The 14,777-nt window shown below is 42.0% G+C and overlaps 1 protein-coding gene across 3 annotated transcripts in view; it reads left to right on the top strand.

The window, feature by feature from the left end:
• The window catches only part of XIRP2 (xin actin binding repeat containing 2), a 100,102-nt gene that overhangs the window by 64,794 nt on the left and 20,531 nt on the right, over positions 1-14,777 (top strand). For all 3 annotated transcript variants that reach the window (XM_088660846.1, XM_088660857.1, XM_035133058.3), the window contains 3 exons: positions 10,728-10,841; positions 12,872-12,944; positions 14,644-14,768. In XM_088660846.1, the coding sequence (XP_088516972.1) occupies positions 10,728-10,841; positions 12,872-12,944; positions 14,644-14,768 (312 nt within the window). The remainder of the gene's footprint in view (positions 1-10,727; positions 10,842-12,871; positions 12,945-14,643; positions 14,769-14,777) is intronic.

Here is a 14,777-nt window from a genome sequence, read left to right as displayed (position 1 = left end):
ATCCCAGTGAATTTGCAATACAAGCTCCGTATAGTTAAAGCTGTGGTTTTCCCAGGAGCGATGTATGGAAGTGAGAGCTGGACCATAAAGAAGGCTGATCGCCGAAGAATTGATGCTTTTGAATTATGGTGCTGGAGGAGACTCTTGAGAGTCCCATGGACTGCAAGAATATCAAACCTATCCATTCTTAAGGAAATCAGCCCTGAGTGCTCACTGGAAGGACAGATCCTGAAGCTGAGGCTCCAATACTTTGGCCACCTCATGAGAAGGGAAGACTCCCTGGAAAAGACCCTGATGTTGGGAAAGATGGAGGGCACAAGGAGAAGGGGACGACAGAGGATGAGATGGTTGGACAGTGTTCTCGAAGCTACTAACATGAGTTTGACCAAACTGCGGGAGGCAGTGGAAGACAGGAGTGCCTGGCGTGCTCTGATCCATGGGGTCACAAAGAGTCGGACATAACTAAATGACTAAACAACAACAATCTATTTTGGGGGGGGGTGACAAAAAGGCACACCACAGGGGTCTCGCCCCGCCGCTGCCACGGGTACCACCTGACCTTGCTATGCCTCTGATTATGGCTACCTCTTTTCCACTTGACCCAAAGACAGGTCTTACCTAGTGGTCTTACTATCTATGTAAGACAACAATCTGCTTATACTGAAATAATATACTAAAAATGAAGCTAAACGCTGGAGAAGACAGTAAGAAACTAGTTGAAATAGAAAAGACAGTGCAGTTATATATATCTCTACTCAGAAGCAAGCACCACTTCAAATGGACTTATAACACCATCCAAACCATGTATGCTCAGAAATAAGACCTATTGAATAAAATTGGGATTACTCATAGTTAAAGAGGATTAGGATTTCAGCATAAATTTCAGATTTGATTAGAGAATTGTATTTTAAAGGCATTTTTAAATCAAAAGTATGAGAATTAATTTAACAAATATTGTTTACTAAAGAGTTGCATAGTGAAGGCGAACAAGGGGGGAAAGCATGAAGCATGAGAGGAAGAAATCCAGCATGTGACAAATAATAAGAAGCAGAAAAATGGAAAGGAAGGAAAGTAGAATATAGAGAAACCAGAGATGAAGGCGAGCAGGATCTAGAGAATGAATACATTTTTTGCCAATTATTTTTATTGATTTTTCCATAATTTTTAACAACTTGTCACCAAATAAATACAAATGCAATACAAATTTAAAAGTGGATTTCCGACCCACCCCAGATGTCCCCTCTATTTTCCTTCCTCCTTTGCTGCTCCCAGTAAAATAACTTTTCCAACTATAATTCAAAATACATTCATCCCTTCACCTCTACACATCACCTGTTCAATTACCAATTTCCACTATGGCTTTTATACATTCTTATAACGTATCCTCAAAATAGTTGAGTGGAGTAAATCCTCTTCTAGCTATCTATAATAGTCGTTCATCAATTTTCAAACATTTCCTTCTGATTCCTTTTGAGTAACACTTTGCCTGAGAAAAACAGATCTTGCTTCCTCCCAGACAACATGTACACATTCCTCCTTAACATGGCCTTGAGCATTGCTGTCTGTCTGACATGTGGCCCCAGTAATCAACAACTCAGCCTCACTGGTGCGGTGTGCAGAAGGTGAAAGTGAAACCCCTAGAATTTTTTCTGTATAAATATATAATATATATTTCCCCCCCTCCCAACCCTGCCAATCTCCCTGCGTCACTCACCCTTCAGATTTTGCCAAATTTAATCCTCAATTTTATATACAACCATCTTATTAATAAATAAACACAATCCATATCTCTTCTTTTCTATCCGAAAGTCTCAGGAGCTGTCAAGTTGGAATACACTGTGGTCCATCCTGTCCATTCCATTATTCTTATTTCCAACTTCAAGCTTCAAGCTTCAAGGGGGTGGCTGATGTAATCTCAACAAAATCCATATCTCCTCTCCATCCTCCTCCCGAAACTAATTAATCTTCCTACAGTCCATCCTGCTGACTCTCAGTTCCATTACACCCAACTCAACCGTTTATTCTCTTCTGAGTGCTTAACGGGCAGTCAATCCAGTTGTTACCAAAAAGGCATTAATGGAGGACTGTGGGTCGTGCCCTTTTGATACCCTCAAAAGGTTAGGGGAGACATGCCCCTTACCCCCCATTAATCTCCGTCTGGGACCCCTCCCAGGCATCAGAGCACCTGAGAGGGCGACTTGCTGGGTTTGCTGCAGAACAGGAAGTCCAAGAATGAATACATTTTGTGGCAAGTTGCAGAATCATAAATTGAATGTGAAAAGAAAAAGGTAACCACTGAGGAGGAATCAAAGGCAGAGAAACACGATCATATTTGTGTGAGGAAAAATAAGGCAGGTGACAAAATGAAAGAAACAAGAGGGTAATTCAGAAGACCAACCAAAAGAGCACTGCTATAATCCAAGTGTCAGAAAATAAGAGAATGATTCAGCGGATGGACAGAATAAACAAAAAGAAATGAATGAATTTTAGCTGGCTTTGACAACTGAAAATGACAGAGCTTAGCTGGAAATAAAGTCTGTGAAGGAAAAGGGAAAAGGTTCCGAGATCTCTGGTTCGAAGAGAAGGACAACTGATTACATCAGCCATAAATCAAAGAAGCAGAAAGAACAGGAAGAGAAGAGACAGGAAAAATAAGATATTCTGTTTTCTGTTTGAAGATTTAACTTCAAAGAATGAGCAGGCTGCCATGTGGAAGCAGCAAGAAGACATGACGAAAGATCAGCAAAAGAAGACAGATCAGAAATAGAAAAGAGTAGCTGGATATCGTCCTGAACATGCTGATCAATATGAAAATTCTAAATGAGAGAACCAAAACTCTAATGAGGGACTCGGGTGGCGCTGTGGGTTAAACCACAGAGCCTAGGGCTTGCCGATCAAAAGGTTGGCAGTTCGAATCCCCACAACGGGGTGAGCTCCCATTGCTTGGTCCCTCCTCCTGCCAACCTAGCAGTTCAAAAGCACCTCAAAGTGCAAGTACTGTAAATAAATAGGTACCGCTCTGGCAGGAAGGTAAACGGCGTTTCCATTTGTTGGTCTGGTTCGCCAGAAGCGGTTTAGTCATGCTGGCCACATGATCTGGAAGCTGTACGCTGGTTCCCTCGGCCAATAACGTGAGATGAGAGCCGCAACCCCAAAGTTGGTCACGACTGGACCTAATGGTCAGGGGTCTCTTTACCTTTAAACTCTAATGAAGGTAAACAAAAAGAATCAAACGGACTGAATCAGAATCTTTAGGAATTTAAAATAATAGAAACAAAAGCACAGTTAAAAATAAATAAATGAGGAAAGCCAAGATGAAACAGAGCCATGAAACTAGACTCATGCAAGGAAGAAAGAAGAGTATGAATAACAATATTGAAAACAGAAGGAAGAAGAGAATTACTAATAATATTTAATGCACAGGAGAGATCAGGAAGAGATCATACAAGGGGCATTCAGATAAATTAGCTAAAGAAAAGAACACTGTTTCTGTTCTGTTAGCATGAAGATCTGATTGATAAGACTCAAGAAGAGTATTTATTAAAAATTCAAATAAGATTTGTACAAGTAATTAAGAAACAAAGGGAGATATCCAATGTTAGTGATTCTCAGAGTAGGCCCACTGAATTCAACAGAAGGCCACTGATTTAAATGGGTCTGCTCTAAGTTCGACTAACACTGGATGCCACCGAAAAGCAAGGTGAGAAACTAGCCAATAGCAAGTGAAGACGAATCAACCATTGTTGACTCTTCTGTGTTCTTTTTTTAAAATGATAAATTTAAATTAGATTTAAAGGTCAAAGAAAACTAACCAGAAACCAAGGAGGGATTAGTTAGAGAAAGAAAGCAAAATGAGCAAAAGCAATATGTGTAATGAAAAGAAGAAGAAATGGGATCAAAAGGGACTGGGTGTAGGTTTGGGTGAGGACAAAACCAGAAAGATCTTCTGAAGAAATAGTAGAGGAAGAAGAAAATCAAGAGGCATAGTGGGATGCATAGGAATCTGCCTTGTAGCAAAGCAGCTTCCTTTATTTCTTCTGCTCGTTGCTTTCCTTCTTCCACTGCTATTTCTTTAGATGATCTGTCCAGCTCAGTATTGTCTATACTGACTAGGTGTCTTTTTTAGCCCTGGAGATGCCCAGGATTGAATGTGGGACATTCTCCATGCACTGCAGGTCCTCTGCCAATCAGCTACGGCCCATTTGGTTGAGAAGGTTTAGAGATAAGAGTTCTATAAAGGACCAGGAGATGTAAGTTACGGAAATAGAAGAGTCAGGAGCTGCTGATTTATTATGGTGTGCAGGGGAACTAAGCAAAAAAATCTGAGATGTGAGACGTGGGGTGTGTGTGTGAAAAAAGGTAGAGCACAAAATTAACAGTTAAAAAGCAAGGGAAAGAAGGAAAAGAAGCAATTCATTTTTGCAAATAGTAAGGTTGAGCAGAAGAAGGAAGAAAAGAGATGAACATTACTTTATGCCGGAGAGAAGAAATGTCTTTAGTCTTGCCCCATAACTTATAAAGCAGCCCAAGTTCATTACCAAAGTTACTACAATGAGGAACTAAAGGCAAAGTAGGAGAAGGATGACAAGAGCAATTACATAGGGAAAGAGGCTCACTGGAAGAAGATGCGGGGAATAAATAAACAGGAGATATCAACGGAAGGACCTAACAGAGGCAAAGGCATCAAAATCCAGATCCTGAAGGTAATTCAGTGATCTAGTAAGACGTTTGCACAAAGATGAAGGAGAGAAAAAGAAAGAAGGTGACAATCAGAAAATGGAAATACTGGTATAGAAAAAAAAACTGTTATCAAATACAAAACATGATCTGTGAGTGAGCCAAAGAGGTAGAAAAATGAGGGGTGGGGTCGTGGGATACAAACCAGAAAGCGCAAGATGAGATCAAGCATCTGATTCATCAGAGTTATTGGGGTGGATACTGAAAACTTATACAAGAACAGGGAAGCAACAGAACCCAAAGTTCAAAGTCAGATAATAAGTTAGGTAAAGGACCAGGGGTAAAAGGGAGTTACAGAAAGGACAGTTTTGTTCTGCAAAACTTAGGTTCTGAATCACATGGGGAGCTTAGAGCAGTCTACACATTTCACATTTCATCCTCCAACTCATAGAGAATACTAATGGGCATCACAACACAGAGCTTAGTAATTCCATTCTGCTTTCGTGTAGCTTTCCCACACAACCAGCACACTCAAATAGGTCTAAAAAGCCATGCATTAGTAGGAGCCAGATAGATGGAGCTCTTTCATTTGACTTTCCCACCAGGGTGGTGTTCAATTCTAAGTAAAAGTAAAAGTTTTTTTTTTAAAAAAAAAGCAGCATGTGGTGAAGTGCTTTCAAACTCTGGTTGTAAATACTGCTAGGAAGCCCCATCCTGTCTCCTTCACACAATGCTATTGAACAAAATGAAATCATTTTGAATGACATTTAAGCAACAGCCATTGATAGGAGCAGCAGTCAGTGTTCTGAAAACCAAAGCAAGCATAATCTGCTCTCCAATAATCATCTGCCTGGTATATGCCTCTTGCTCTTCAGAAACAAATATACTGTACTGTAATACATTCACAACTGGACATTGCAAAGAGAATTGCATAGAATTGTAGCATCAAATATTAAACTCTTTGGCATGAAATGCTACTACCCAATCCAGCACCATGCATCGTCGGTGAACCTCAGTCCTGTGCATATGTATGCTAAAATGTAAGTCCCCCTGTGTTAAATGGAGAATACTCCTAGTTTGTTTGTGTAGGACTGAAGCCCTAATGGATAAGGATCCACATGTGCAAATGAGGGTCACGCCTGCAGTTCCTTTTCCAAAATTCTTACCAGGCCTTGGGATGACCTAGTTTGGTTTAATGAAATTCACTGAATTAATTCAAAAATTTCTGAACCGTATCTGAAAATAGTTCCCATAATTGCCAATGAATTAAGTTCATTTTGGAGCAGAACTTTGAATGATTTCTAGTTCATCTTCAAGTTCATTCACACTTTGGGCCTTTTAGTTTAAAGATCCTAATTGCTGGGATTTTGTTTTGTGAAACAAAATTCACACACATATGTGTAGTTACAGGTAGGTAGCCGTGTTGGTCTGACGTAGTCGAAACAAAATAAAAAAATTCCTTCCAGCAGCACCTTAGAGACCAACTAAGTTTGTCTTAGGTATGAGCTTTCGTGTGCATGCACACTTCTTCAGATACACATATGTGTGTGTGTTTAGATGTTTTCTTAGACTTCTTAAGTATGTTTTATACTTCAGCACAGCAGCTTTGTTTTGCAAAGGGACAGCTGCGAGCTAGAATTACCTCCTTTGCAGACATGTTGAACTTGAACTTGTTCCTTTTTAATATGAACTTTTCCTTACATCTGCTACCAAGGACTGAAGTAGAGTTCCTGCAGTGTGCATTGGGTGTTATAGTACCAAATGCATGGCCAGCGCTGTCTGTTTTGACAGTGCTGATCATATCGTTTGGAGAAGGTTGGGGACTGTTCTCTCGCTATATTCACAGGCATGCATACCACAACTAAACACCAAGATCTTTGTATCAGAGCCTGGCATCTTTGTGTGCGTGTGGCAGGGTGTAGCATGCAATTTAGCTACAGAGGTTCACCACTGCACTGTGTAAAATTGGAAAGAACCTCTTCTGTTCTTGAAGGGGCCAAAAATCATCTCAGTCGCAGCTACTAAATTGATTTTGAAGGATAAGGAGGCCAGTCCGTCAATACAGCGTAAACCTGGCTGTCAGATACAAACACTCTCAGACAAAGAGCAGGCAGCCTTCTCCACGGAAAGGGATAAAGCTGAATTCTTATAGACCAGAGGACATTGTGCCATAACAAAGAGCATCAACTGATATGAAGTTTGGCTCATCATAAAAAGCACAGAAAGCTCAGGGAAATGGATTACTGCTAGTAAAACTAGGGTAGTGCACCTGAGTCACTGCTGAAGAATATGGTCATCATTCCCTTTAGAGACCTCTGGCTTCACATCTCTCCGAAGAATGTGATTACAAATAATATTGGTCAGTAACGTGTAGGGCTCATCCACTCTATTTTGGGATTCACTTGAAGGGGATTGACAGCTCTTTGCCAGGGCTGCACAAAAGCAGACCAAGACTGGTAGATGAAAGGATGAGCATAGTAGGTGGGGCTTGCAATCCTGCACCCATTTTCCCTGAGGGTGGGTCCAGCTCCTGAGTAGACATGAATAGGATGCCACTGCAAGTGATGGATACACAAACAACGCTGATTACTAATATGGTTCATTACCAAATGGGTGAAAACCTGTTATTCTCCCATGCTGTGTAGTCTCCATCAGCATCTGTGTCATGAGAAGACTCTAAAATGTTGTACACATAACTTCCATTTAATGGGCAGGGACATGGTTGGCAGACCTGAAATTGGACCTTCTTATATCCGGATGAAGAATCTCTCTCTCTCTCTCTCTCTCTCTCTCTCTCTCTCTCTCTCTCTCTCTCTCTCTCTCTCTCTCTCCTGTGTGTGTTAACAGATTCAATTTCAAGTCCATAATGTATTAAATTTGTAATATATTAAAAGACCATTCAGTGGTCTTTTGTAGATGATGAACAGAAAAGTGGATAAGATAGAACCCTGAAGCAGAAAATCCTCCAGTGCTACATTTTGGATGAGTGGAACCACCACAATGAAATACCACCCTCACCCAGCTTGGACAGCCTTTCCAAATTAATAGCATGGTTCACAGTAACAGTAATTGCTGCAAGGACAAGGGGAATCAACAGAGTCACACTCCCCCCCTGTCTTAGAATAATAGAATAAAAAATTGTAGAGTTGGAAGGAACCACAAAGGCCCCTGCAATGCAGAAATCTTTCACCCAATGTGGGGCTCAAACCCACTACCCTGGATTAAGAGTCTCATGCTGTATCCTTGATCCCCACAGAGGTTATCCTGCAAGGTGACCAAGTACCAAAACCAGGCATGGACCCAGATTTCATGGATCAAAGAAACCCCATCCCCTTCAAGAGTGCCTATGAAGTTATAACTTAAGAGAGGAGCCTTTATTTTTGGCACTGGACATAAAAAGCACACAGACTGTGATAACAACAGCTGTAGGTGAACCACGTAGAATAGAACCAGTTGTGTTCCCTGCAAATTGTGTGCTGTGCCCATCACTCAGTCTCGGCAAGGAAGAAAGATGAGGCAAATTGTAAATGGAATGCCTGTAGCTCTCAAGCCACTTAGCTACATAACAATCCCATTGGCGCTGTAGGAAAGATTCAACTATAAATACAAAGCAAGCCCTCATACACTTGCTAACCACTGTTAGCTGTCTTTGAACTGTCGGTTATATACCTAATGGAACCATAATCAGGAAAATGCTTAATATAATGTAGTTTTAAGGTTGATCTCAAAATGAGAGAGATACCAGTTGATGATGCCACCTAGACTCCTTGACTTCTGCTTCCTTTCAACTGTGATCTACTCCAGAGAATTCTGCATGTTAAAAAAAAAAAATCAATCCTGAACACTTCTTAACATTTATTCCTACCTGTGGGACATGCATGGATTCCGCCCCCCCCGCATTTGCTTTCTACCGCACGCTATTTTTATGTGAAAATCACTTTACAACAGCATTTCCACAATTACATTTATGAGGGGGGGGGAGGGAAATGGCCCATCTAAATAATCTTGCCCATTCTTCCTACCATCCCTTCCCACCTAGTTTGAACGATATGTTCTGCCTGTGGCCAGCCTCCTGGTTGCCTCCGCTTAACATAATTGCCATTGAAAGCAGCAGTTGGAAAGTTCAAACCTTTACATTCTGCAATTCGCATGCTCTCTTTCCCTTTGGACATCAGGAAATATTTATGAACCTATGAATTATCAAACAAGGAAATAGATGGTTTCCTTTGAAAATCACCCCCACACCCGTTGTCCCTGCCCAAGGGCTTTGGGAACATGAGCTGAACAGTCCATCACACCCAGAACCATTTGTGTGTCTCTGACTATTTCCATGTGCTCCAGGTCCTATGATCATGTTATCATGATCCATTGACTTGTAGAGTTGGAAGGGAGTATGAGGGTCATTTAGTCCAACCCCCTGCAATGCATGGTATCTTTCCCCCAATGTGGGACTCAACTCACAACCCTTCGAATAAGAGTCTCATGAACTACCAACTGAGCAACCCCAGGAATGGCCAATTAAGCCATTGTTTATGGAATGCAATTGAAGTCCTCTTGTGTCATGGCCCAGCCAAGGTTAATCCCTTATTAATTCCTATTTACTTCTACTAATGCTCCCCTTGAAATCCATGGGAATTTAACTTGGGCTTGAATATGGCCATCATGCTGAAAAAACTAGCTACATTGTCATAATAATTGCTGCACACTGCAGATGCTGCTTCCCACCATTGTGCTGTTTGCTGGAGACCTCATTACTTTACAGTTTCCAGCATGTAATTGGCTTCGCCCTCATTTGTCCCTTGGAGAAACAGGCAGTGAGGAGTGAACTCTCCAGGATTGTCTCAGGCTGAGGCTAGCAACCCAAAGCAATTCATACAAACACCACTGTGCTCTTTCTCACCTTCCTCTTCTTTGGCAGTGGTGGTGGAAGAAAGAGGTGTCTCTTTCCACTCTCCATCCCCCAATGCCTGGAGTACTGTAGTAACAGCATCCCAAGCACCAAGGAGCAAGTAGGAAACGACAGAGGTGTCTTTCCCTACCACTACTGCTGAGGAGGAGGAGGAGAGAAGAGGGAGGACAACCTTCTTCTTTGTGGCAGCTGCCCCCACTGTGGCAGAAATCAGGTAGAAAGGTGGGTGGGGGGAGTCCTTGTTCAGCTCGAATAGAGTTGAAATCTCAGGAGCCCAGGAGCCCAGGAGCCATAATGCACAGCTTGTATTGAAGACAAAGATTAAGAGTTGCTGTGGTTTGTAATCAGGGATTTAAGCTGCAACAATTTCTAGCAATACAGTATTCCTCTACCCCAACTGCTGGGACTTCTAGCTCCGCATATTTACATCCTCCGAACAAGACCTTCACATCATCTTCAAGTTGGGGAACTTTATCCTATATATTCCAGTCACGTACTTGCTTGTAAATAGGAATTTGACGATTAAATCAACAGAGCTTCCATTAAAACCCAGGTCACTGTGTCCTGTACTACTACTTTTAATACATATCTTATGCCACAAAGCCTAGCAAAGGAAATCTCCTGGATGCACTATAGTAATGAAACCACAATGTGCGTTACGGCAAAAGCTATCCCAGTATATATATTTTATCTTATCCTTGCCAATTATATTATGAGTTATGCCCTATTACTAAATAACTGGCTCTTTCCTCTTCTATACTGTAGAATCATTTATGATTATGGAGGCAGTTCTATTTATGGAACTCCCTCCCAGTACAGATCTGGTTCTCACCCACATTATTTATTGATTCATGCACCGGCTTAAGAACCATTTAATTTTGCAGGCCTTCAGAGCATCATGGGAGTGGCCCTCTTGGTCAACCTGTGTCGCTGATTGCCACATGCTGTTGCATTGCCAATTGTGGCTTTACTTGCTTTTTTTTTTTAATGCTGATGTTAGTCCCTGTGGGCTCTGTATGATGAAAGGCCTGGGTACAGGAAAGGAAAGGAAATTAAAAGAAATTAAAAGAAAATAAGAAAGTTGTTTATTTAAGTGTACCGTAAACTTGCCAACGTAGGGTTATTTTCTATTCATCTTCAGAAGGTGACGAGTCGAAGCCAAGCCACAATGTCAAGCAGCAGCAGCAGCACAGAAACCAGAGTGAACGAGGTGGCATCAAAGGCAACTCAGCGGGAAGCCTTTCAATCAGAAAAGGTAACTGTATCAATGCAATGAGATACCATTTTGCCTGTGCCACTTTTGCCCTCTGGTGCTTACGGCACCCGTCCTTGCTTTGGTGGCCTGGAGGAATTTTATATGGGGCGATTTGCACCTATACTCATTACCCATCCCTCAAAGACTCTCAGGAAATAATTGAAGTACCACTGATAAATGTATTTGTGCAAAAATGTTGCCACTTGGCAGAGCAGGCTTCAGGTTTGTGGGGGGTCCCATTGGTGACTGCCCCTTTCGCCTTTCGCCACAGCTTTCCTTCTTTGACACCTTCCTGTTAACCACACCCGTTCCTCCTCAAACCCATTTCCACTTTCTTCTTTGGTCTCTCCTCTTTGGGTTCCATGTTAAACTGAAAGAAGTGTTGCAACTATAAAATGAGCATTGTAGCAATATGCTGTACCAGGCATCCCCAAACTGCGGCCCTCCAGATGTTTTGGCCTACAACTCCCATGATCCCTAGCTAACAGGACCAGTGGTTGGGGAAGATGGGAATTGTAGTCCAAAACATCTGGAGGGCCGAAGTTTGGGGGTGCCTGTGCTATACCTACCGGATAGACACTTTACTACAGAAATTAAAGAACTGCTGGTCCAGATGTCTGCACCGACGATGTGTAGGTTTGTATTGCTGTACCCAGTGCTTTTTCACTCTCTAGAAAAAAAGGTGTTGGCACTCACTGTCTAGAAATGGCTGGAGGAGTTGGCAAAGGGAGGGGGATGTGCTCTGCACATGCTCAGGGAAGGAAGCAGCAGGGCTCCGGGATCCTGGAAGAGACTCCTCCCTCATTCCCTAAGCGCAGGAAGCTCTTGCTCAGCTTTGGGATGGAGGCAGGAGGGCTCTGACAGGGTCCAAGAGCCCTCTCATTTCAGGCTCCAGGGTGCTGGCAGGGCCTCGTTCCCTGAGCCCAGGATGTGCTTGTCCACCTTGGGGATTAGGGTGTGAGGGTCTCTCAGGCTCCGTCAGGATCCCGGCACCCTGCTGCATCCTTCCCAAAGCCGGGCAAGTGTTTCCTGGGCTTGGAATGAGGCAGCAGGGAGTCAGGGTCCTGACAGAGCCTTGTGCCTTCTTCCCCAAGCCTGGGAAGCATTTGCCATAGCTGCCAAGTTATCCCTTTTTTTAAGGGATTTTCCATTATGCTGAATAGGCTTCCTCGCGAGAAAAGGGAAAACTTGGCAGCTATGGCATTTGCACCAATGGAGGCAGTGGCAGCAAAAGTGTGAGGGGAGCGAGGGGGGATGGAAAAACAGTGGCAAGATGTGGGGAGAGGTGGTGTACACTGTACCTGCGTGTACCGCCTCAAAAAAACAAACCAACCACTGGCTGCACTGATTGTGCTCTGTTTGTGTGAGCTGCTCCAAATTCAGTCACTGGTGTTGTGTATTTGATGTTTTCTGCATTCAAATAGAAGTTATTGAGTCCTCAAAGCACTTCACATACTTTGTCTCAGTTATCCTTAAAAGGTAGGCTAAATTATTGTCCCAGTATTATCACAGAATGCTTTGAGATGATGATGGTGGTGGTGGTGATGAGATTTCTAAATACCGGGCTTAAATTATGGGGATGTGGAGGTGGTGGTGGGGATCTTAAAGAAATCTCTCATCCCCTAACATACAAAGCTTAGCCAAATGTAGAAGGACTGACCCCTAAAATAAGGGGGGCTGGACCATTTCTACCCCCCCCCCCAATTCAAGCACTGTCAAGTATTGCTCTTACATATTTATAAATAGTGGTATATACATCAATAAAATACATAAATAAATGCATTTCAAGAGATGGCAGCTTGCCTACCTTGTGAATTTTTGGCAGAGGTGAAATTTTAACTGCTGCTTTTCTGTCTCACAGAGCATCAGTTCTAGTGGAGGAAGGACTCACGCCATTCCCTCCTTCAAGCACTTGTTCCTCCTCCGCCCAGGGTTGCATAAAGCATATGATAGATCAAATTAAAATATTGATTTTTCACACTGAGATTTGGTTTATTTAATTGTTTTGTGGTGTGTATTTGTGTTTGCAGGTCTCCCATCGTGAACAAGGTTTGTCTGGGGCTAAGAGAGCTTCTAACGTCACTCAAGGCATTGAGGAAACAGGTAAGAGAAATCCAAGAATATACTGGGAGGCAAGAAGCGATAGCTACCCTTTCAAAACAGCAAATTCTGTTGTATGCATGTGGATGAAAGACAAAATCCATCCGCAATTAAGTCCTGGGAGTGCCATTAATTTTGACTGGAGAACTAAGCACCTACTTACATATCACCCATCAAAATCAGTGGGACTTAACTTTGGATGGATTGTGGCCATAAAGATTAGGATATAATTAAGGTTATTTACACTCACTCCGGCCCAGAAGCCTTTGCATCTCCTCTTAAGCACATTCATACACCCCATTGATATGAATGGTGATATGATTAAAACTACCTAATATATGCTCGAGTGTTTTTCACAAGTGCCCTGGGCTTAGGCAAACAATTTTTCTTTCTTTATTATTATTGTAACCATTCCCCTAGCAGATATTTAAATGTCATGAATATCAAAGGATATAATTACCCTTGGACAGATCACCTAAGCAGAAATTAATAAAGGCTCGCGGTCCCTGTTATTGCAGTGTTCAATCAGCTCTGATCTGACGTGTGAAAGAAGTGCTGCTATGTCACTCAGCAAATAAACTCTGGTTCATTGTGCTTCCAGCTCATGGCTAGGGCTTTCTATCTATGTAATGTTCTCTGCTATCAATATGAAAGCAATAGTGCAGAATGAGAACCATAGTGTAGATTTTGACCCAGGGGCCCATCAAACCTATCCTGCTGGTTTTTGGTAGCATCTTCCAACCAATCACGCCACTGGGAATGCTCAAGCCTTTGCGGATGGAGGAGATATTTGCTCCGGTTTGCGACGTTACCTACACCCTTGTGCAAATTAATTGAAACAAAGCATGTTTTCTATCTTACTCGTAATCCTATACTCAAAACAAACACGGAATGTCAGTTGATCATTATGGTGCCAGAAGCCTGCAGCCAACAGAGGGAATGATGTGCTCGCCACAATATATTGAGATTCTATGAAAGAAATTTATTCCAGAGCTGGAAAAGAGGTATCCTGACGGTACTGGGATATTGCAACAGGACCTAGCCCCCTGTCACACATCAAAAGTGGTGAAGAAGTTCATGACAGAGCAGCAAATACAAGTACTTGATTGGCTAGGGAATTCCCCGGACATAAATCTCATTGAGAATTTGTGGGCTATATGCAAAAGCCGCCTCCGTGCTGTAGACTGTATGACTATGGAGAAGCTCATTCAGGCACTGATTCAGGTGTGGTACAGGGATCTGAAAATCAACAGTGGCCGTTCAAAACTAGTAGACTCCATGCCAAACCATGTTCAAATGCTGTTTAAAAATAGCGAAGGTCATATCTGTTACTAATGTATGTATATGTGAATTTTGTACAATAAACTACTAAATTCATTGCTTGTTTCATTTAATTTGCACAAGGGTGTAACTCACATATCCCAAATAATATACAAGCCAAAATGCAAACCGTCCTTTGAAATTTGCATTTTGGAAAAAAATTGAAATGCATATATTAGGGGAAGTTGTTCATAAAAATGCATACATTTGTGAAAAAATAATATAAAATATATTATATAAAATGCAATATATTGGGGGGGATCACATACAAAAATGTGCCTGGGGGGAGAAACGCACAGAAAAATGCTGGTGAATTTTCATACAGCCAATATGGATTCAACTTTTCATTTATTTATTTTTTCATTTTCTTTCTGTATCGCAGTGGTCAATGCAGCTACAGATGAGGAGATCTCAAAGATTTCTATGCAATCCTTAAAGCAGCAGTTTGAAAAAACAGCCCAGTTCCATTCTGGCCGAGAGAGTGGAACGCCTGCAAAACAGATCAAGGTCGGTGGT

The sequence above is a fragment of the Zootoca vivipara genome, chromosome 1, assembly GCF_965207765.1.
Source record: "Zootoca vivipara chromosome 1, rZooViv2.hap1.1, whole genome shotgun sequence".
Classification (NCBI taxonomy): Eukaryota; Metazoa; Chordata; class Lepidosauria; order Squamata; family Lacertidae; genus Zootoca; species Zootoca vivipara.
This window is presented reverse-complemented; position numbering and strand designations above follow the sequence as displayed.